Below are 24,857 nucleotides of genomic sequence, written 5' to 3'. Positions count from 1 at the left end.
CATCCATCCACATCCATCCATCATAAACGTACTTCACACGGCTCCGGGGGGTTAATAAAGGCCTTCTCAAGTGAAGCTATGCGTTTGTGTAAGAAAAATATCCATATTTAACAAGTTATGAAAAAAAGTATAATATCTAGCTTCCACCACACCGCCTTCTGTATTCAACTTATGGAAACAGCGGAACTGACATCACGTCAGTTAAGCTTTTTTTCGTAAGTTGAATACGGAAGGCGTAGAATGTAGCATAAGTGTTTTGAACTGCGAAGAGGCATTTACACTTTCTTCGTTACTTGAATACAGAAGCCTTTATTAAACAGCCGTGTGGAGTACGCTTATGATGGATGCATGCACTTTCTTCAGCTTCATACTCGTTGGTCCCACTCACTGCCATTATAAAGCTTGGATGCATCAGGATAATTTACTAATATATATTTCCCATTGTGTTCATCAGGAAAGAAGAAATTCATATACACCTAGGATGGCTTGAGGGTGAGTAAAGCTTGGGGTAATTTTCATTTGAAAGTGAACTAATTTAATTTACCGATTTCCACCATAGCACTATGTCTACCCAGAGCCATCAAGAAGGACAACATGAGGAACATGAGAAAACAAGGGAACAGTTTAGAGAAGATAGGTGGAGAGAGGAGGTACAGAAACTTGAAGAAAGACTGGAGGAACAAAGGAGAGAAAAGAAAATGCTGGAGCAGGAGAAGGAACAGATGAGATATGAGAATGATCGAGTTCAGAAGGAGAAGGAGCGAGATAGAGGTAAGACTGCTTGCATTGTTAGACTTTTGTCTAGCACCATCAATTCTGGACCACATCTCATCTTATTCTGGAAGTGCTCATTATAGCAGCCCAAAACTTGAAACTGTGCACCCAGACTGCTGGAAATTGTATAGTCATCAAATCAGAGCCTATAATTTCAATATGCAAAATGTTTTCAGTGTTAATGCATGTACATCTCCTCAGCAAATTGAATGTATTTTTCTGTCTTCAGGAATGGTTGTGTTCCTGAGAGAAAAACATGACTGCTTGGAGCAAGAAGTCCTGCAGCACAGACAGGAAGTCACATCTTTGCAAGAGAAACTGGACTCTGTTACAAAAGTAAAGTATTACACTAAAATTTCCTTCGCAAAGAGAAGGTGGGGCCAGACATTCAGTTCATTAGAATTTGTTTTCCATATTCTGTTTTTCATTCTCTATCAGGAGTTTGATATGAGTGTGGAAGATCTGAGTGAGACTCTGCTGCAGATTAAGGTCAGATGTTTAGTTTAAAAAGTTCTGGATTTTTAGATGTTTCAAAACATTTAGGTAGCTATATAACAATAGCTTTGCTTGTTTCATTAAACCTTTCCGTTTCTCTCCTGATTCTTCTCTTAGGCCTTCAGAGTGCAGCAGGAGACTCAAGGGGTGATGTCCTTCTTGAAAACAGGATGGAAAGTTTGAAGACACATCAAGGGATTTGACTGCAGTACAAGCATCATATGCAGAAACTGTTTTAGAACTCCAGAAAACCAGGGACTTATTATTAATGCAGCATCGCCTAAATGCTGACCTCCAGGTACACACACTCGCAGTGAGAATATAAATGTGGTATATTATAACTCTGGCATATATTGCTCAGAATGTCTCTTTTCACTCCACATAAGCCAAAACATCAACCATTACACCTACAGTATTTTCTTTTATAGAACGAGATGAAGACAGTTATGGAGAAATCTGAAAGAGAGAGGGAGGAGAATAGGAAGAGAACAGGTGAAAAAGACAAATTGTTGAAAAGCAGAAGCCTTCAAATCAGCAATTTACAAGGTTAGAGTAACTGCTGTTGCAGTACAGTATGTACAATATACAAAAGATTGGGGCTAGTTGTCACAAGTTTTAAAGGATTAGTTCACTTTCAAATGAAATTTTCCTGATAATTTACTCACCCCCATGTCATCCAAGATGTTTTTGTCTTTCTTTTTTCAGTCGAAATTAAGAAGAAATTAAGGTTTTTGATGAAAACATTCCAGGATTTTTCTCCATATAGTGGACTTCAATGGAGCCCAAACGGTTGAAGGTCAAAATTACAGTTTCAGTGCAGCTTCAAAACATTCTACACGATCCCAGATGGGAAATAAGGGTCTTATCTAGAGAAACCATTGCTCATTTTCTAAAATAAATAAATAAATAATATACATTTTAACAATAAATGCTCATCTTGAACTAGCACTCTTCTTCTCTATTTGAATTCCGGCAGTGTAGACACTGCTAAGCGTATTACTGCCCTCCACAGGTCAAAGTTTGAACTAATTGTTATATAATTGCACTAGTACAATGTATATGATTTAGTTCAAACTTTGACCTGAGGAGGGCAGTAATACACTTAGCAGCGTCTACACTGCCGGAATTCAAATAGAGAAGAAGAAGAAGAGAGCTAGTTTTTAGCTAAGCATTTATTGTTAAAATGTATAAAATTTCAATTTATTTGTATTTTTTTTTAGAAAATGAGCGATGGTTTCTCTAGATAAGACGCTTATTTCTTGTCTGGGATCGCTGTAAACTGTAATTTTGACCTTTAACTGTTTGGGCTCCATTGAAGTCCACTATATGGAGAATAATGCTGGAATGTTTTCATCAAAAACCTTAATTTCTTTTCGACTGAAGAAAGAAAGACATGAACATCTTGGATGACATGGGGGTGAGTAAATTATCAGGAAAATTTTATTTGAAAGTGAACTAATCCTTTAAGTTTAAAAATCTGATTGTACCAATGTTTTTTTTGTTTTGTTTTTTATGTTGGTTTTAAATATCTAGTTTAAAATTATTTTCAGTTATATTTTGTTTAAATAAACCATTATGTATTATTATTTAATATTTAAAAATAAAAAAATACATAATTATTGATTAAAATTTTTACAAATGAAAGTTTTAATTATTTTAAATCAATAATAATAATTCTGAATTTTATTCTAAAAAATTCTAATACATCATAATTTTTGTAATTTTGTTGCACTACATTTGTATGCAGGGTCAACTATGTATGCATATGTCTATATAGAAACTCACTTTAAAAAATAAATTTACACTGAGAAACACTGAATAGATGAGAGTAAAAAAGTGTGACAACTAGCCCTATTGTCCCCTATTTTCAATTAATATATGCTAGTATGATGACATATTTTTCCTCCATTGTTTTAGCTCAACTCAAAGAGTTAGCATACAGCCCTAGAAACAATAAGCAGACCATGCCCATGCAGTACACCTGGACAGAGCTGGCACAAGAGTCAGTCCAGCCTACAGCAGAGGGCACCAAAATCACACATCTGCGTGGAGGAGAATCTCTTCTGGAGATCCATCTCACAGGAGCCACCTTTACACCGCTGGGATTGAGACTCATGGGACAAGGCACAGGAGATCATCAAGGGGTTGCGACATTTTGCACCTATGGCTTTCTTGACTTTGAAACCCTCTCAACTTCATTAATGTCAGGTGGTCAGCCAAATTATGGTTTCACGTCGCATTACGCCCTCTCTGCCTTCGACCTGGAGAAGCTCAGTGTTCATGGTGGGTCCATCACTGTTGAACTGCACCAAGCTCTTGGAGGGGTACAATTTATAACCCGTGGGAGAGCGAGGATCACTCTGATGGGAGCGATACAGTGCAGAGGTGAACGAATGAAAAACAGAACCAACATCACAGGTAAGAAAAATGAGGTTGCATATAAATGCTTATGTAAGAGGGTTCAATTTCACATTCTTTTCATTGTGGCAGCTCTTTATTGCAATAATATTTGCCACTGCATTTTGTAAGTTTTACCTATGTTCTGCAGGAGCTGAAGGAGAAGTAATAGGAATCCTTGAGTTTTGGGTGTGTTTACACCCTCAGGTGGAACTCACAGAACCTCAAATGGAAAGAGCCACAAGCAGAACAGCTGTTAGACAGACCAGAGGTTTGGAATGGGCTCATGGGGAAACAGAGGTAAATGCCATCATATGAAGAGCTTGGTTCCAAAACGCAATGAATGCCATTTTAAAAAAAAAATTGAGTTCCCACCAAAATCAGTATTGTATCTGGTCGGTATTGAAAAGTCATTTATTAATTTTGCGCAAAATGTGATATCCATCGCATTATTGTCATGTTTTCTCCCTTTCTTTTCAAAATGCGACAAACGCCAATCTCCCTTCTCTGCAGAACGCAATATGTCCGCTCAACCAATCACAGCGCACCATTCCACGCACTGTAAACAGTAATGACGGTGCTCTGAATACACCCGGCATCCTAGTTTTCCTTATCTGCTTTGTACTTTGTGATCAACAAAAACAGAAAAAATGAATGATTTTGACAGAATTGATGAACCTGTGGTGGTTTCTGCGGTGGGGAAGAAAATAGTGGTTTTCATCTTGCCGCTTTCTTGGTAAAACACCTTTTTTCTCAAATTAATCAAAATGGATTTATAGCATTTTGGAACCAAACTCTTCATACAGTAACTCTACTCTACAGTAAATGTAAACTGAATGTAATGGCTCAACTCAGAGCAGCACACCATGGGAATTCTCTTAGTCCCTCTCCTTCCCCAGCACCACCTGCCTAGATCTGCTTGGGTTTTTTTTCCTAATTTCCTTGCAGTAGCTCATATTCTATTCCCTGTATTTATGTGCATGTTTTGGCAGTAGCCCTCACTCATGCCAGCAGCTGCAGCGTAGCTGATCTAGTTCGCCAAGACAAAGCCTATGCACATTACATTCTCATAAATAAAATGCTGTTCAAATCTATTCCAAGCATTGTGGGATGCAGCTAGCTGAGCTTTAGAGTTTTTTGACCCACTAAAGTAGGACTTTAGTACATCTTTATATGTAATTACATAATTCTATTGTCTTTGAAATATGGTTAAAGTGTACTGGGATTTATGACAAACAAAAATATACTTTAATATCAATTCTATTGGATTGCATGTCATGTATTTAAATATATTTGTAATTAAACATTTGTATTGATGAAGTTGCAATTTAATACATTTAAAATATATTAATATCAAATAAACTCACTACAGTTAAAATTATAATCAAGTGCTTTACATGTGCTTTAGTACATTAGTCAGCACATCAATGTAAGTGTACTTCTTTCAAGAACAAAAAAAGATTATTAAAACACTTTAAAATTAACTTTACTTTGACATTATTACAAAATGCACTTTTTAAAAGTGTACTAAATGTGTTAAGAAACAGTCATTATATCATATATCTTTAAGTAGTGGCCTTTCAATTTATTTACTTTTAATTTCATTGATATATCTGCAAGTACAACTTCAAAAAAAAAAAAAAAAATTACAATAGTGTAGGGCTGCATCTGTAATCACATACTTCCCTATTATACAGTATGTGACAAGAATAGTATGTCCGAATTCACAGTACTCGTAAAAGAATAGGCAAAAAGTATCCAGATGACTTACTACTTCTGGTGAGATTCTAACCTTAACCAGTGCTGCAGGGAGGAATTTCCGCTGAACAGGTTTGGGGGGAAATGTGAATCATGTGAATATGCGATTTTGGATGCAGCCCATTACTATTTTCTGCCTGTAACACAAATGGAGATATTTAAAATATGGGTAACACTTTACATTAAGGTTCCCTTTGTAAATGGTTTATAAAGGTGTTTGTTATTGAGTAATAAGTCATTTAAAAATGCATTATAGATCATTAATAAGCAGTTATAACTGCATGAATAAAAAGGGCAACTTTAATGCAATACCTGCCAAATAGTGAGCCATTTTTAACTCACATGTTATGAATGCTTAGTAAATGAATTTATTCATACTTATTTAACTCAAAACCAGATTCTCAATTTATTTCATGACACAGCAAATATTGACCATCATAATTACACTGAAGGGTGTAGTATTTGTGGTTTTCTTATTAATATCTCAAGACTGCCACTTTTCTTACTATGTTGCTTACCAGAAGTTTCTGTCTTACCCATGATACTCTCCAAAAAGGTTGTGATGCCTATCTGCAGCAGTGTATAAAAACTTATTTCTTGTTTATCAAGATGAAATTCAAACTTTATATTGAAAATAAAACATAAGATAATAACCTGTGAACCTTAATGTTGGGTGGACACTTGTGAACCATTTATTTATTTATGAGTTATAAACACTAATAACCTGTGAAAGTGAACCTTAATGTAAAGTGATCACAGGTGAACCATTTATTAATGAGTTATAAACATTAATAACCTGTGAAAGTGAACCTTAATGTAAAGTGATCACAGGTGAACCATTTATTAATGAGTTATAAACATTAATAACCTGTGAAAGTGAACCTTAATGTAAAGTGATCACAGGTGAACCATTTATTAATGAGTTATAAACATTAATAACCTGTGAAAGTGAACCTTAATGTAAAGTGATCACAGGTGAACCATTTATTCATGAGTTATAAACATTAATAACCTGTGAAAGTGAACCTTAATGTAAAGTGATCACAGGTGAACCATTTATTCGTGAGTTATAAACATTAATAACCTGTGAAAGTGAACCTTAATGTAAAGTGAACATATGTGAATAGCCTAATTATAATAATTATTCTAATTATTAGAACGAGCCTAATTATGATAGTCAATTTTTGCTGCATCATGAAATAAACCAGGAATCTTGTTTTGAGTTAAACAAGTGTGAATAAATTCATTTATTAAGCATTAACATGTAAGTTAAAAATGTCTCACTATTTGGCAGATATTGCGTTAAAGTCGCCCTTTTTATTCATGCAGTTATAACTGCTTATTAATGATTTATAATGTATTTGTAAAAGACTTATTACTCATTAACAAACACCTTTATAAACCTTAATGTAAAGTGTTACAAAAATATGGAATATTTAGTTACAGTCTCTCCAAACTGCTCTTTTTCATACAGTGAAAGTATGCAATAACTAGGCGCTCCAAAAAAGACAAAATAGAGCAAAGAAACACAAAAAGTGCCATTAAAGTATTTCATATGACTTGCTCTTAATTTCATAAAAGTCATATATAAGTCATATAATAGTTTTGTTTGAGGAATAGACTAAAATATATTATTTAAATGATGCCCTCCATTGTAGCTAAACTGTCATTCACACAGGCACATAATTTAATTTTTCCAGTTGTATCCAGGTAGAACAAAAGTCATGGTTCAAGTAAATGTTGAGAATTTTAGTTCAGTAGACTGATTACAGTTAAATGTCCATATTATGTAGCCGACACGCACATTTTGTATCAAGCTAATTTCAGTTATGTGTAATATGAATTCATTGTGTGTTGTTCTCTTGCAAAACTACTTATTTGACTGAATTTATTACCTCAAACTTTTTTTGTGTTTTAGGAGATGTATGATTACGGCGTAGGGATACCCAATGAGCTTGAGGTGGTACTGGAGCGCTGTGTGGGCCTCAGTACCCGCTGGCCAGGAATACTCCCTGATGCATACTTAACGTATCGCCTTTATGACCTACCACCTCATTCTACACCCATAATTCAGTGCTGTGTGGATCCTGTCTTTGAGGACTCAGCGAGCTATCCGTTAGCTGTTACCACAGATGTATTAGAATACCTGAATGTGGGCAGTCTGTGGGTTTATGTGTTTGATGACAGCGAAAGTCAGACTCCTCCCACTTATTTGGCAAAGACACCAATTCCACTACGAGCCCTTGCAGTAGGCAGACCAATCAGAGGTAATCATTACGATCAAGATGCAATTAAACAGAACCTTAATTAAACAACATAAGTGGGAATTTAATTCTGTGTATACACTAGCGGGCAAAAGTTTGTAATAATTAAGATCTTTTTAATGTTTTTAAAAGAAGTCTCTTATGCTTACAAAGGCTGGATTTATTTGATCAAAAATATAGTAAAACAGTAATATTGTGAAAAATTATTACTATATAGAACGGTTTTCTTTTTTAATATACTGTATTTTAAAATGTAATTTATTCCTGTGACGGCAAAGCTGAATCTTCACCATTACTCCAGTCATGTGTCACATGATCCTTCAGAAATAATTCTAAAATTCTAATTTGGTTCCTGACAAATGATGAAAATTCAGTTTTGCCATCACAGGAGAAAGTCATATTTTAAAATATATTAAAAAAAAGAAAACGTGTCTTTTAAATTGTAATAATATTCCACAATATTACTGTTTTTACTGTATTATTGATCAAATAAGTGCTGCCTCTGTGACTTAAGAGACATAAGAGACTTCTTTCAAAAACATTAAAACAAAATCTTAATTATTTTAAACTTTTGACCAGTTGTGTATATTTAGTAAGTTAATATTTTTGAAACCAAATATCCAAGATTCAGCCAAGAGAAACAAATAAAAGTAACAAAACATTATATTACCCTGGGAATCAAATGTAGAACCATAACCAATATTCACGAAGGCAAAGGTTAACTGGTGAGTAATGTTTACTCTGTTCCCTGCTGTCAGGTGATTATGTGCTTAGAGACCCTGCTGGCAGTCCAAGAGGAATGGTAAGGGTCACTCTCAGGTGGAAATACCCCTTCCAGTCACCTGAGACACCATCAAGGCAAAGAGAAGGAACAAAGAAAGAGAGGATGGTGCAGAGCACTGAGGTGTCACAGAGACCAATTGCAAAGCCCAGGGTGAGTGTCTGTGAATGACAATAACTGCCCAAAGTAATTCAACAATATCAGCAATTTAAATACAATTTTTCAACTTAATTTCAGTCCCAGCTTCGGCTTCCACCAGACCATGGAGCCAAGACCAATGACATTCACCCATCCACACCCATTAGAAACCTTAAAAGAGGTTCAATCTTACCCCTTCAGTCTCCAACCATTCAGGTGTCTGAACCCTCTTCGAATCATCAGAAACCTCTATCTAGTGCAGGCCAACCATCAAGGTCAGTTAGAAGGAAGCAACAACGCACTGCAGCATTACCTGTTCAGGAAAAAGTGAAACCTACAACACCCACCATGTCTATTAAGTCAGCTGAGTCCAAACAATTTATGGACTTCAGACCATCTTCCTCAGAGCTGGAGCACCCCTCGCAGCCAAAGGAGCTTTCGAAGCAACTCAGCACAGGTAAGAAACTGTGAAGGTGTAACAGAAAATGTAACTGGAAGATTTATGAGTATTTAAATCAGTCAGTTCAAACGTGTCTTCAATACATTTCTTTTAAAGCAAATAACAATGGAGGAGCAGGAACAGGAAGATGAAGAACAAGAGGATGAAACAGAAGATAGAAGTGAGATTTTCAAAAGTCACTCTTTCATTACACAAGTTATTAAATATTGAGTTTAAGCTTCTTTTTACCTCTTTTATCCAAAATAGCTCAAAGTGATGTAGACGCCCTTCAGTCTGATGAATCAAGAGATTCAAATGGAAGTGATGTCATCATAATCCCTCACCCTCCAAAGCCACATAAAAAGGTGATGGTCACACAGTTGACTAATAGACATAAAATGGAATCTCAAAAATTTGAAAAAGCAAAAATATTCTTTATAGACAGATTAGAACTGGCTCCCTGGGTTAGCCTGGGTTTTTCTCTTGCTACCACTGTCACCTCTGGCTTGCTTACTGGGGGATTAAAGCATTATGTGTTGACTTTCTAGGTGCCTAATTAAATTACTTAGAGGTGGGCAATATGAACAAAATCTTTATCACAATATAAGCAGTTTTCAGCCCAAAAAACTTTACCAAGATTTAAGTCATTTTCAACCAAAATCTTTACCACTATTTTAAGTAATTTTCAACCAAAATCTTTCCCAAGATAAGTCATTTTTCAACCAAAATCTTTCTCAAGACACAAGTCATTTTCATTTAAAATCTTTACCAAGATAAATGTCATTTTCAACCAAAATCTTTCCCAGGATACAAGTCATTTTCAACCAAAATCTTTCTCAAGATACAAGTCATTTTCATTTAAAATCTTTACCAAGATACAAGTCATTTTCAACCAAAATCTTTCCCAATATAAAAGTCATTTTCAACCAAAATCTTTACAGAGACTTGCCATTTTCAACCAAAATCTTTCTCAAGATACAGATCAGTTTCATTTAAAATCTTTACCAAGATACAAGTAATTTTCAACCAAAATCTTTCTCAAGATACAAGTCATTTTCAACCAAAATCTTTCCCAATATAAAAGTCATTTTCAACCAAAATCTTTACAGAGACTTGCCATTTTCAACCAAAATCTTTCTCAAGATACAGATCAGTTTCATTTAAAATCTTTACCAAGATACTAAGTCAATTTTCAACCAAAATCTTTCTCAAGATACAAGTAATTTTCAACCAAAATCTTTACCAAGATACAAGTAATTGTCAACCAAAATCTTTACCAAGATACAAGTAATTTTCTACCAAAATCTTTACCACAATTTTAAGTAGTTGGTAAAGTCATTTTTCATTTAAAATCTTTCCCAAGATACAAGTCATTTTCAACCAAAATCTTTCCCAAGAGACTTGTCCATTTTCAACCAAAATCTTTCTCAAGATACAGATCAGTTTCATTTAAAATCTTTACCAAGATACAAGTCATTTTCAACCAAAATCTTTCCCAAGACTTGCCATTTTCAACCAAAATCTTTCTCAAGATACAGGTCAGTTTCAACCAAAATCTTTCCCAATATACAAGTAATTTTCAACTAAAATCTTTAACGAGATTTGCCATTTTCAACCAAAATCTTTCTCAAGATACAGGTCAGTTTCAACAAAAATCTTTACCACTATTTTAAGTAATTTTCAACCAAAATATTTCCCAAGATAAGTCATTTTTCAACCAAAATCTTTCCCAAGACTTGCCATTTTCAACCAAAATCTTTCTCAAGATACAAGTCAGTTTCAACCAAAATCTTTACCACTATTTTAAGTAATTTTCAACCAAAATCTTTCCCAAGATAAGTCATTTTTCAACCAAAATTTTTCTCAAGATACAAGTCATTTTCATTTAAAATTGTTACCAAGATAAAAGTAATTTTCAACCAAAATCTTTACCAAGATACAAGTAATTGTCAACCAAAATCTTTCCCAAGATACAAGTCATTTTCTACCAAAATCTTTACCACTATTTTAAGTAATTGGTAACACTTTACAATAAGGTTCATTAGTTAAAAATTAGTTAATGTATTAACTAACATGAACTAACCATGAGCAATACATTTGTTACTGTATTTGCTAATCTTCGTTAACGTTAGTTGATGAAAATACAGTTTTTCATAGTTTGTTCATGTTAGTTCACAGTGCATTAACTAATGTTAACAAGATTTTAATAATGTATTAGTAAATGTTGAAATTAACATTAACAAAGATTAATAAATGCTGTAGAAGTGCAGTTCCGTATTAGTTAATGTTAACTAATGTAGTTAACTAATGCTATCTAATGAACCTTATTGTAGTGTTACCAAGTAATTTTTCAACCAAAATCTTTACCAAGACTTATCATTTTCAACCAAAATCTTTCCCAAGATACAAGTTATTTTCAACCTGTATCTTTCCCAAGATACAAGTCATTTTCAACGAAAATCTTTATCAAGATTTAAGTCATTTTCAACCAAAATCTTTCCCAAGATACAAGCCATTTTCAACCAAAATCTTTACCACTATTTTAAGTAAATTTTCAACCAGAATCTTTACCAATAGCCTATATAAATAATTTTCAACCACAGTAAAGAACGACATCACAATATAGTAATCCTGCCTGAAACCAGGGACGCTACTAACTGAAATTAAACCCATTCACTATATTTTCATTCATTATAAAATTCTTGCTTATATGACTGCTAATAAATGTTGTAAAATGTTAAACTCACATCATACTCTTTGACAAGTGGCTATATTTCAGACAGCCAATCGTATCTTCATTGATGCTTTTTGAGTATTGTACACGGTCACTTAGAAGTAAACTGACCATTATATAAAATACCTTAATTACTTTTGAACGCTTAGGCATTTGCCAGAGCATCAGAGCACATTTGGAACATTTCATGAAGTCAAGCTGGCATAGCTAAAACACTTGTTTTCATGTACTTGCATAGGGTATGTACTTGCAATCTGGCCTTAAATGGGAAGAGTCAGCTCTTTGTTAACGATGTTAAATCAAACATTTGTCTTTGTGTCTCACAGGGAGACAGACTCAGAGTGGAAATCCTGTCACTCTCTTTTAACCCTTCTTCCAGTGTTGCACTTGACCATTCAGTGCACCAGGTGTATGTAGAATATCGTCTTCTAGGTATTCCAATGGAGACAACAGAAACGCCCATGTCTCTGCGTAAACCAACAGACGGGGAGGAAATACATTATAACTTTACACGAGGTAAGGTCACTGAAGTCAAATTGATCACATTTATGTGTCTTGACCAGATTCTCTTCAATGGTAGAAGTCTTTGTCCTAACCATCTGCGACGTTTAACATCACTCTGTGTAGCCCCATCCATATTGACGTCTCATTGGTCCAAATTTCTATTCAACATACAGTAGCTGTATATTAAACATCAAATATGTTTTGATTGACTGTGATTTGCACCACCTTTCAGCATGGAATAACTTCCCCCTGGAAACTTGCAGCACACTCGATTAGAATAAACGGTTAGCAGGTTTAGTTTTCAAGTTCTAACTCAAGTTCCTACTGAGTAGTAGGAATAAAAATGGAACTTACAAAGAAAAATGCTATTGACCCACCCTTGTAAAAATTAAGTTTCACACTTTTAAAAAGAGTACTTATTACAGAAATAATACCCTTTAAAAGAATATTCTTACAAACTGACTACATTCAGTTTGTAAGAATATTTGTGGACACTTAATTGCATGTTAAAGGTGCAATATGTAAGAATTTTGCAGTAAAATATCCAAAAACCACTAGGCCAGTGTTATATATTTTGTTCACTTGAGTACTTACAATATCCCAAATGTTTGCAACTATTTGCAAATCGTGAGAAAATTGCAATTGCAATAACCAAGGCTTCGGGATGTGTGAGGAGTCGCCTGTCAATTTCGTCATACCCACGTTACCCTCGGTTTCCGGTTTTATTTTGTAGAAACCATGGAAACACCAAAAACGCTTTATAGCACATCAGAATAAATGTAATTTTTTTTTTTAAAGCATGACAAAAGATTATTATAACGTAATTATTAAAAAGGGTATTTTAAAGTAAAACTTGAAAGGATTACATTTTTAGTGTATTTAAGTGTGTTAAGAAACATAGTCATGAAAGTGTACTCTCTTTAAGTACACTTAAGTGGCCCTTTATTTCATTTATATTATATTATCTGTAAATACATTTTACAATATGTATATTTTTTGTAGGGCTGTCAATGTAACATTAATTTGGCATGATTCGTTTAAAAAAAAAAAAAAAAAAAAAAAAAAAAAACACAATGTATTTATTTGTTATAGTTATTCATGTGAATTCATTGGAAGCAGCTCCTCTGAGACATTACCTCTACACCATGCTGGAAGGCACTGACCCCAACCAGGGCAGGTAAACAGAGAGAACATGAGATAATGATATATACTATATACTAATATACTAATAATAATTTCCCATGGAAATAAAATGAAAGATTTGTAAAGAAGATCTTAATCTCTAGGTTTCTTTTCCAATCATCTAGGTTAAAGTTCACAGTAGTCAGTGAGCCCATGAATGAGCAAGAAGAATGTGAAGATGTCGGCTATGCCTTCTTGGATTTACGAGAACTTCTTCTGACTGGAAATGATGTTATTGAAGAACAGATTGATGGTAATATTCAGTCATTTTAAAGGAGACACAAATATACTTGAAATACATGCGTAAGAAATATATGTATTAGTGTCTGTTTTCATCTCTCAGTTGTCAGCGCAGATGAAGAGCAGGATGTGGTTGGAAAGCTGAAAGTATCTGTAGAGGCCGCACAGGCTCTGACTGGAATCTATCAGGAATATCATCAGATTGTGAAGAGGGATAGAAGAGAAACCAAAAACAGCACAGAGGAAGAGGAGGAGGCAGGAGTGATACAGAAAAACAATGAGTTGCATGTGCTTGATTTTGAAGTTGATGAAGACAGCGATTTTTACTGAAACTCTACAGTCTGAATATATGCTCAAACCAAGCCATGGTCTTATAAGGAACATCACTGGATTTTTTTTTTTTTTTTACCCTACAGCAAAAATGTTGCTCTTGTGACATTCTGACCTCAGTCTCAACTTATCAAATCCTTTGATATTGTCATGTTTCAATGATTCTAAATGTGGAAGTGGTTTTAGCCACAAAATGATTTTATATTATATTATGGTGCAGTTGGGCAAGATAAAAATCTCTAGAGATGAAGATGTGGCTTGGAAAAAAAAAGGAAGTGAAATAACTTCCTTTTGACTTATTAGCTGATGTTTTGTTTTCCATTCTACTGTACTTTAAGCAGAAGAATGGTTGGGTAAATTGGGTTCCAACTGTTTCACTCATGAATCATCTTGAATGATAAACAACTCAGGTGAGCAGGCTTGTGTTTGTCTGATTTACACGACATCAGTCAGCAGCTCCTAGTGTTGCTGGCCATATGTTTTCTAAGAAGAATGAAAATAATTTAGCTGCAAGTTCTACAATAGCCTGAAATATGGCAAGAGCTGTAGCAGATTCGAGGTACCATTCCTTGTGTCCAGTATTAAATCCACAAATCTATCTTGGTCATCTAAGGCATAATAAAGCAGCCACTTTGCACCGTTAAATGGAACAGTTTATTAAACCTTTAGACAAAATCTAAAAAAAATAAATAAAAAAAAAACCTCTCTCTCTCTATATTACGGAAGAGGATTAGGGCCAAGCAATAATAAAAAAATAAAACCATCTCGAGATTAAAGTTGTTAAATTTCGAGAAAAAACTCGTTAAATTTCGAGAAAAAAGTTGAGATAAAATGTTGAGAATAAACTTGTTAAATTTCGAGAAAAAACTCGTTAAATTTCGAGAAAAAAGTCGAGATAAAATGTTGAGAATAAACTTGTTAATTACGAGAAAAAAACTCGTTAAATTTCGAGAAAAAAGTCGAGATAAAATGTTGAGAATAAACTTGTTAAATTTCGAGAAAAAAGTTGAGATAATGTTGAGAATAAACTCGTTAAATTACGAGAAAAAACTCATTAAATTTTGAGAAAAAAGTCGAGATAAAATGTTGAGAATAAACTCGTTAATTACGAGAAAAAACTCGTTAAATATCGAGAAAAAAGTCGAGATAAAATGTTGAGAATAAACTCGTTAAATTTTGAGAAAAAAGTCGAGAAAAATGTTGAGAATAAACTCGTTAAATTTCGAGAAAAAAGTCGAGATAAAATGTTGAGAATAAACTCGTTAAATTACGAGAAAAAAAACTTGTTAAATTTCGAGAAAAAAGTCGAGATAAAATGTTGAGAATAAACTCGTTAAATTACGAGAAAAAAACTCGTTAAATTTCGAGAAAAAAGTCGAGATAAAATGTTGAGAATAAACTCGTTAAATTTCGAGAAAAAAGTTGAGATAATGTTGAGAATAAACTCGTTAAATTACGAGAAAAAACTCATTAAATTTTGAGAAAAAAGTCGAGATAAAATGTTGAGAATAAACTCGTTAATTACGAGAAAAAACTCGTTAAATATCGAGAAAAAAGTCGAGATAAAATGTTGAGAATAAACTCGTTAAATTTTGAGAAAAAAGTCGAGATAAAATGTTGAGAATAAACTCGTTAAATTTCGAGAAAAAAGTCGAGATAAAATGTTGAGAATAAACTCGTTAAATTACGAGAAAAAAACTTGTTAAATTTCGAGAAAAAAGTCGAGATAAAATGTTGAGAATAAACTCGTTAAATTACGAGAAAAAAACTCGTTAAATTTCGAGAAAAAAGTTGAGATAAAATGTTGAGAATAAACTCGTTAAATTTCGAGAAAAAAGTCTAGATAAAATGTTGAGAATAAACTTGTTAAATTTTGAGAAAAAAGTCGAGATAAAATGTTGAAAATAAACTCGTTAAATTACGAGAAAAAACTCGTTAAATTTCGAGAAAAAAAGTCGAGATAAAATGTTGAGAATAAACTCGTTAAATTTCGAGAAAAAAGTCGAGATAAAATGTTGAGAAAAAACCTTGTTAAATTACGAGAAAAAAACTCATTAAATTTCAAGAAAAAAGTTGAGATAAAATGTTGAGAATAAACTTGTTAAATTACGATAAAAAACTCGTTAAATTTTGAGAAAAAAGTCGAGATAAAATGTTGAGAATAAACTCGTTAAATTACGAGAAAAAACTCGTTAAATTTCGAGAAAAAAGTCGAGATAAAATGTTGAGAATAAACTCGTTAAATTTCGAGAAAAAAGTCGAGATAAAATGTTGAGAATAAAGTCATTAAATTATGAGAAAAAAGTTGTTAAATTACGAGAACAAATTCGTTAAATTACGAATTTGTTCTCATAATTTAACGAACTTTTTTCTCGTAATTTAATGACTTTATTCTCATAATTTAATGAGTTTATTCTCAACATTTTATCTCGACTTTTTTCTCGAAATTTAACGATATTTTTCTCATAATATTAGAATAATATATATATATGTATAGTTTTTTTTTTTTTTTTTAGATTTTGTCTATTTAAGGTACACTATGTAACTTTTTAAAAAGTGGTTAAAACCAAAAATGCATGCATTTTGCGGAAGAATATTGTTGTGGTTGTGTTTCGGCTCTGTCCTTCACAATAGATAATGCTTTACAATGAACTCTGTTAGAGCTACATTTGGCAATTTATCTGTTCAATAAAACACCTTACTCACCTGTTGAGTAATAAAAACATCATCTCTGCATCACTTTTACATTTAAAATTCTATACTATATTACTGTAATATTATCAAGCATTTTCCTTGATGTACCAGAACATGCGGAGCAACATGGAAGCCAGAATTTCACTGTATTCCCTGTAAAATTCAGCAATGAATCCGTTCGGACCGGGTGCTTTATTATTTGGTGATTGCATTATGGTTGCTTTTATTTCCTCAAGAGTGACGCCAGCATCCATCTCCTCTACTGCTTTGGGGCTCAACTGCGGTAGCTTCAAGAAATGTGTTCATGGTCTGTGAGTTCTTTCAGATTAACTTATACAAATTACAATAAAACTCTGCAAAGCATTTATTAATTTTCATAGGATCTGTAACTATGTTCCCACTTCCAAAGGTTCGAGATTTAGCATGCTCTGTGTGCTCAAAGTTTCTCATCGTTGTGACAATAGCAATATCTCACTTAGCAACGCCCTAGTTATGGCCCTGGTGACAACTAACCTGGAGCAACTTTTCTCTATTTACGGATATGACGAGACACTCACGGGCAAGTGATGTATGAAAACAATTTCCCGCGAAAACCATCCCGATAGGTCTAAAATATAAACACTTATAATTGGCTAACCACAGTGAATCAGTGTAAGAAAAACACATTTTGGAAGAATTATTGATGATGAATTGACTCCATAATAAAAAAAAAAGTTACATAATGTACCTAGATTTTTGGACTATTCTTTCATATATCAGCCTTATCAGGTTTTAATCTTTTACAGTAAATAAGTTGTATTTTCCACTTTGTTTTGTGTCTCATTCTATATACTTTGACAAAGCAATTCTATTACAAACCCTTCTTGCTTTATTTAACTGGTTATTTAACAGTGTGATGTAACTGAATTTTATATAGATTACAATTTCATTCTTTCAGTTAGACCTACATATTTAATAGTCATACACTAAGTTGTTTGTAAGGCATTAAGGGCAGTTCAATGGTTTTGAGACCTTAAAGAGGAAGTTCTCAAGAACCATGCAAGCACAAGAACACCAATGAATGCCTTTCATATCCAAACAACACATAATGAGTCAGCAGTTTCAAAGTCCTTATCTCTGTGGCTGACACATTATAGCTGCCTAATTCATAACTGCTTTTAGTGTCAGTTTAAACAGCTGACATGTTCACTTGTCTTGTGTGTATGGAGGATGTGTGCAGTGTCAAATAATCAAGAAGAGCATTTTATTTGCAGTCATGACAAACATCAGCACTTTCATTATCACAGACATCACACTCAAGAGCAGGTTCATCTTGTTGGAAATTCTATACTATATTACTGTAATACTATATTGTGTGTAAAATGGTAAGTTAATGACTTTAAGTTAATGATTTATGTTAATAAATCCTCCTGTTTTCATACAGTTTTTCACAATTGGTTACACACATTTGCTGAATTTTTGTCCCATTTTCCCAAAGCTCTAACACAAAACTCTCTAGCAAAAGCAAACACTGCATTTGTTTTATCCCTTTCCAAAATGTTTTTTTTTGCACCAAAATGGCACACACTTCATATGAAGATGTCGGTCTACAAACCAACAACACACTGATGTGATCAACACAAAACACTATTATGCCTACAATTTTGGTTTCAGGTTTTGGCGATTGTATTTCAAGTTCCAACATTAGAGTGTAAACAATTGGAAAAAAATTGTTAAAACAATGCCAGCCTAATTGGATTCACACTTTAGAGGAACAGTGTGCAATCACATGAGAACATTTCAGTTCCTGCACTGTCAACCCAGCCGTTTATTGGTTTTACTGATCCAGTTGTTAATTTTTTTTATGGCCATCCTGAAATAAACATGTTTTTTTCATTTTCTCAAATGCTTATTTTGTCCCTGGATTTGATTTACAAATAAATGATCCATTAATCCCCTTACAAACCCCCCCAGTTTTGGCAAGGTCAGCATTTTACAATGAGTTTATGAGAAGAACAGCAAGTTCCAATGTGTCAAGTTACTCTGGGATCTGTTAATGATTTGCTCAATTCTGATTGTCACACTTGACAACTGAACTACATGCTAAAAAACTATCATACAAGTTTGATTTGATGCAATTCGATTTCTAACAGTTATACTATTTTAAAAGAGGCTACATTAAATGTACAGGGGGAAAAAAAATGCTGAAAAACAATCTTTTTTGGAATGCTTGATTTATTATCATTGCTATATTGACATTGAGCATCATGTTTGAGGTATTCCGATTCACAGTGACAAAGTTTTTGAGGTCCAAAACATGTACACATGATCACTCCTTATCCGTGGTGCGCTGTACTAAACCTCTCCTGAAGGACATACAGGGCACTATAAGCTGGTTTTTGATAAGATATAGTTTTACACTAGCACCTATACATTTTGTAAACAGACATGAGATAGTTAAGGCTTGAACACCAAAGTACCATCTTTGAACACTGTGTGATTCTTACAGAATTGCCTCTTGAAAGGCAAAAATACTGAAATAAAAAATTTGTGCAGAAATCCTTAAACCAATTAACTTGTACATGTACTGTTTGTTGGCAGCCAAACTCATCAGATGTGAGTGGATCAGAGAGTGTGCTTGTCAAATAGGTACTCTCCCATTTTGCCGTGTGGGTCAGAAGAGATGAGGCGACTCAGACTGCCAACATAGTCACCCAGGGTCTTAATAGTGTCATGACTGTCAGTAAAGAAGTTGCTCTCTAGGAAATCACACAGCTAGAATGATGGGGAAAAGAACATTATTTAAAAAAAAATAATAATATGCAATTATAACTGGATACACAAAACAAGTGAGAAAGATAAAGGGTAGGGACAGGGCTGGACGATATTGAAGAAAAATGTGATATGCGACATTCGAATATGCGATGTGATAATGCTTTAAGTGTGTAAAATAAATTTATATTATATTTAAAAGCTAAAAATGATATAACGAACATACATGCTTCACGCTGGAGAAAGCACCCCAACAACTGCTGAAAATAAACAGCAGTATTTTACTGTAGCATTAAATAAAAAGTAAGCGTAAACCATGGGTTTTCGGGTTTCAGGTAAGCCTACATTACAGAGAAATCAAATAATCAAATGTAAAAATAAAACACTGCTTAGTTTTCACTGTGAATTAAATATAGGCCTATACTGATTCTTATTACAGTTGCAAAAGGTTATTCAGTCAAGAGCAGTGAGTGATTTTCTCTTTGTCTATTGTTGTTTGATTAATATTAAAGGATTAGTCCACTTTCAAATTGTTTTCAAAAACAATTTTCCTGATAATTTACTCACCCTCATGTCATCCAAGATGTCCAAGTCCTTGGACATCGCTACATAAGACCCTTATTCCTCATCTGGTATCGTTTAAAGCCCTTTGAAGCTGCACTGAAACTGTAATTTTGACCTTCAACCATTTGGAGGCCACTGAAGTCCACTATTAGGAGAATAATCCTGGAATGTTTTCATCAAAAACCTTAATTTCTTTTCGACTGAAGAAAGAAAGACATGAACATCTTGGATGACATGGGGGTGAGTAAGTTATCAGGAAATTTTAATTCAGAAGTGAACTAATCCTTTAAGCACACAGACGGAAGCAGGTTTATTAGGCTGCTGTCACTTTAAGAGCTGCACAGATCCAAAATATTGTTACACGTGCACTTTCTTTAGCAACTGTTTAGTCTACTTAAGACATAACTGACTGTGTTTATGTGAATTTTGTGTGTATTTGGCAATATAAGCTGCGGAAGAGAACTGAATTCAGGGTCACGTGCTGTCCGAGAGGGGGCTTTCTGTGCGTGTCAGTACTTTGCTTATTGCATTTAATAACATTAAGCATGTCACACATTTGTAACAGTCATGTGTCCAAGTCTACTCTCTGCGTTGACCTAAAACTTGGACTTTTTGTAATCTTTTGGAGTATTAAAAAACATGTATATATCACCATGTAGTCAAGCTATTGCGATAAATACATTTGCGATATTTAAATCATTTTGATATATCGTGCAGCCCTAATAAAGGGATTATTAATTCTTATTTTAATACTAAAAAAAACTCTTTGGCTACTCACATGAGGGTCAGAGTTTTCTCCAGCTGCTTGATGGACCTCCAGCAGGGATTGATTGAGAGATTTCTGATGATCCAAAGAAAAAGTAATAGCATCCAGACCTCCTCTCCAGTCATCACGACTGGGCTTCTGATAAGTGACAGGGAGAAAGAGAAAATGGACATTAGTATTGTAAACACGCATATATATTACTTATGCTCACATAGATATATCATGACATATAGATTATTCCAGATACATTTAACACACAATCAGATTATACACACACATTTTTGAATATGCTAACATACTAAAGCACATGTAAAATACTTGATTATAATTTTAACTGTAGTGTCAGCTGGCTGAAAACGCTTTGGTGGATTCACTGACCGAGATGGTTTGGAGAAGGATTCGTCCTCCTCTTGTGTTCTGATACTCCAGCAGGTTCTCCGCCTGATCCCTCTCCTTCAGTGAACGCTCCAGAAAAAACTTTGAGAAGTTGGGCAGAGCCACATCGTCCCTGTCAAAATACATTCCCTATGAGACAGAGAAAAACACTATTAGTGTTACTGACTAAACAGACATACAGAGGTCAGTCATTAATATAACATGAAAGCATCAGTGCTACAACAAAAAAAAAAAGAAAAAGCAATATATTCAATTCTAAACACTCTGATATTTAGAACTATTCCGTATTCTAAAAATGATTCTAGAGCCTGTCAAGTGCAAAATGAACATTTGGCATGAAATAATTGCTGAAAATGACATATTTTATGTTAGTCTATATTCTTCAAAAAAGCTTCAAAAAAAGGAAAATAATTTTTTAAATATAATAAAAGATTAATAATAAAAAAAAAAGACCAAGTTAAAAGTTTAAAAGGAACAGGGAAGTTACAATGTGAATGTTAAATGTAAATACATAAATGTAATAAATTCAATACAGTTTATAAAAGTGATGTGAATATGTGTGAACAGACCAGGGAAAGATACACATATGAGGCCGTCAGTTTGAGGTTGATCAGTTTGTTGATGTTTGCCTCATTATTCGGGTGAAGATTCTGCTTGACAAGAGACATTTCTGAAAAGAAAAACACACACACACACAAAGTTTAACTATATTACACAATTCGAATAGAAAAATAAAAGAGGTTAGTAAAGCTGCTTGACAAACTGTGAAGCAGAGGTGGATTCAAGATAAAACATTACATGTTCTAACAAAATGCAAAGAAAACATATACAAGTCAATGTATGCATATTGCACAACTATCTGTCTCTTACCTTGTAAAGTTTGTGTTCACTGTTCAGTGCTGATAATAAGCGAGCGTATACTGAACTGAATTCTGTTTGACTGGTTTTAAAGATTTATCAGCTGTGACGTAAGACTGGGGGAAGTGCTAAAGACCTGACACTACTACAAATAGGTCTCGTTTCAAAACAGGGATATCCCATCTCAAAAGTCATGCCAAAAAAGAAAAAGTTTGTGTGTGTGTGTGTTTATATAAACCCTATAACTTTATGTATGTGTGTCCATAGATATGTTGCTGTAAACTGAACTCAGCCTTTAATGACATATGCACGTTGTATTAAATTAAAGGGTTAGTTTACCCAAAAATTAAAATTCTGTCATTTATTACTCACCCTCATGCCATTCACACCTATAAGACCTTCGTTTATTCTTCGGAACACAAATTAAGATATTTTTGTTGAAATCCGATGGCTTAGCGAGGCCTGCATAGCCAGCAATGACATTTCCAAAACCCTGCTTCATGAAAGCTTCGGAGCATTATGAATCTTGTGTTGAATCATGATTCGGATCGCGTGTCAAACGGCCAAAATGCTGAAATCACGTGACTTTGGCGCTCCGAATCGCTGATTTGACGCGCTGATTCATAACGCTCCGAAGCTTCATGAAGCAGTCTTTTGAAATCGGCAATCACTATACAAGTCGTTTTTTTTTTTTTTTTTGCCGCACCAAAAATATTTTCGTAGCTTTATAATATTAATATTGAACCACTGTACTCACATGAACTGATTTAAATATGTTTTTACTACATTAATGGATCTTGAGAGAGGAAATGTCATTGCTGGCTATGCAGGCCTCACGGAGCCATCGGATTTCAACAAAAATATCTTAATTTGTGTTCCAAAGATTAACGAGTCTTACGTGTGTGGAACGGCACGAGGGTGAGTAATAAATGACATTATTTTCATTTTTGGGTGAACTAACCCTTTAAGCAAAGTCTCATGCCTTACTACTCATAAAGTTTATAAAACTGCTGTATTTTGGCACTGCCAATTTAAAGCACCATTATTATTAATTTCATTAAACATTCCTAATTTAATTAGATTTTTAAACTAGAGTTATCATTGCTTGTTTGTTGTAAAATAAATAAAAGCATGAAACCTTCCTTCTTATTGCACCAACGCAGTCTGAGTAAATCTTTGAACAAATATGCAAATAAATGAATAAAACCAAATTATTGTAACATTTTTTTTTATAAAAAAACAATATAATATAAAATTAAATTGACAGAATTTGACATTGCATTTTATTCTGTTTTCTTAAGAACGGTCTGTATTGAAACCATGAGATTAATGACAGTTACTTTGTTATATTTTGTTTCTCTTCAGGTTTTTAGTACAGTAATGGTGAGTATAAAAAAAATACTGGTGGGTAAAAAAGGATACAGATATATGCAATTATTTCCAGATATCAAGAAGTTTAAAAGAACCCTAGAGGATTACATGAGACCTTCAACAAACGAGAACAAATGAGAACAAATACACGGAGGGACTAAGTTACACAAACTATTTGCGCTGCACGTATATGTTTGCATTGATTTCCTTGATTCCATTCCTCTAGATACTGATGCCAAAGACAACCACTGTATCACAAATTAAACTTGTCTAATAATTAATGCCTACAATTTTACCAAACGCAATGGATAAACAAAGACAGGCAGATGAAAGAGACTGTTTTAACGCCTTTCTGCATACATGTTCACGGATTCTTTTTTACCAGGATTGTATTTCATCAGCTCACCTGTTCAGCAACGATACGCGTCAGATTACTGCTGGAAACCGATGAAATACTTTAATGGATTGAATAATAATCTTGTTTATATCCCCGTGTTGTTATGTTCCTCGGCATGTGCGTCTCCCTATCGCTTTTCCACAGCGACATCTGCAGTTGAGGAGTCAAACGCATCTAGTCAGCATGGTTCGGCGTAAAATCTGTGCGTTAGAGACATGACTTTGAAAGGAGTACTGTTCATTTAATGTGTTTATATATACAATAACTTTATTTGTACAGAACCAATAGATTTAAAGTGAGTAAATAATAATTAGTAATAAAATAACGGTTTCCTAACTGAGGCATTAAACTGTTCTTCCTCTAGGGGGCGGATATTCGGTTGTTAAAGGATTAGTTCACTTTAAAATTAAAATTTCCTGATAATTAACTCACCCCTATGTCATCCAAGATGTTCATGTCTTTCTCTCTTCAGTCAGGAAAGAAATTAAGGTTTTTGATGAAAACATTCCAGGATTTTTCTCGGAACGGCTGAAGGTCAAAATTACAGTTTCAGTGCAGCTTCAAAACGTTCTACACGGATCCCAGACGAGAAATAAGGGTCTTATCTAGAGAAAGCATCGCTCATTTTCTAAAAAAAAAAAAAAAAAAAAAAAAAATATATATATATATATATATATATATATATATATATATAGCTCTCTTCTTCTCTATTTGAATTCCGGCAGTGTAGACACTGCTAAGTGTATTACTGCCCTCCACAGGTTAAAGTTTGAACTAATTGTTATATACTTGCACTAGAATATTGTAGATGACAATTTAGTTCTAACTTTGACCTGTGGAGGGCAGTCATACACTAGCAGTGTCTACACTGCCGGAATTTAAAAAGAGAAGAAGAAGAGAGCTAGTTCAAGATAAGCATTTATGGTTAAAATGTATAAAATTTTTAAAACTTTTTTTAGAAAATGAGTGATGGTTTCTCTAGATAAGACCATTATTTCTCTTCTGGGATCGCTGTAAACTGTAA

General features: G+C 33.8%; 2 protein-coding genes across 3 annotated transcripts in view; one reads left to right on the top strand and one right to left on the bottom strand.

Moving 5' to 3' along the window:
- rpgrip1 (RPGR interacting protein 1) overlaps nucleotides 1–14,825 on the top strand; it is a 33,537-nt gene extending 18,712 nt beyond the window's left edge. Inside the window, 18 exon segments of the mRNA XM_048175277.1 lie at nucleotides 560–771; nucleotides 1,004–1,110; nucleotides 1,213–1,263; nucleotides 1,387–1,437; nucleotides 1,439–1,567; nucleotides 1,698–1,815; nucleotides 3,187–3,687; nucleotides 3,818–3,966; nucleotides 7,343–7,691; nucleotides 8,447–8,622; nucleotides 8,707–9,018; nucleotides 9,020–9,058; nucleotides 9,185–9,227; nucleotides 9,314–9,411; nucleotides 12,107–12,296; nucleotides 13,377–13,461; nucleotides 13,592–13,719; nucleotides 13,810–14,825. Coding sequence (XP_048031234.1) covers nucleotides 560–771; nucleotides 1,004–1,110; nucleotides 1,213–1,263; nucleotides 1,387–1,437; nucleotides 1,439–1,567; nucleotides 1,698–1,815; nucleotides 3,187–3,687; nucleotides 3,818–3,966; nucleotides 7,343–7,691; nucleotides 8,447–8,622; nucleotides 8,707–9,018; nucleotides 9,020–9,058; nucleotides 9,185–9,227; nucleotides 9,314–9,411; nucleotides 12,107–12,296; nucleotides 13,377–13,461; nucleotides 13,592–13,719; nucleotides 13,810–14,036 — 2,965 coding nt within the window. The 3' untranslated portion in view covers nucleotides 14,037–14,825.
- A 4,301-nt stretch (nucleotides 14,826–19,126) lies between these two features.
- zgc:56095 (Ferritin, lower subunit-like) lies at nucleotides 19,127–24,002 on the bottom strand. Of its 2 annotated transcripts, none has more exons than XM_048175077.1 (5): nucleotides 23,843–24,002; nucleotides 21,777–21,877; nucleotides 21,190–21,336; nucleotides 20,824–20,949; nucleotides 19,127–19,484 (listed from the first exon to the last, which is right to left on the bottom strand). In XM_048175077.1, exons 2-5 carry the CDS (start codon nucleotides 21,873–21,875, stop codon nucleotides 19,335–19,337), a joined length of 522 nt encoding a protein of 173 aa, XP_048031034.1. In that variant the 5' UTR covers nucleotides 21,876–21,877; nucleotides 23,843–24,002; the 3' UTR covers nucleotides 19,127–19,334. The 2 variants fall into 2 exon arrangements, with proteins under 2 accessions (XP_048031034.1, XP_048031035.1); XM_048175078.1 differs by lacking the exon at nucleotides 23,843–24,002 and adding an exon at nucleotides 22,078–22,407.
- Between the last annotated feature and the right edge of the window lie 855 nt (nucleotides 24,003–24,857).

This window comes from Megalobrama amblycephala, linkage group LG22 (genome assembly GCF_018812025.1).
Source record: "Megalobrama amblycephala isolate DHTTF-2021 linkage group LG22, ASM1881202v1, whole genome shotgun sequence".
In the NCBI taxonomy this organism is placed as follows: domain Eukaryota; kingdom Metazoa; phylum Chordata; class Actinopteri; order Cypriniformes; family Xenocyprididae; genus Megalobrama; species Megalobrama amblycephala.
This window is presented reverse-complemented; position numbering and strand designations above follow the sequence as displayed.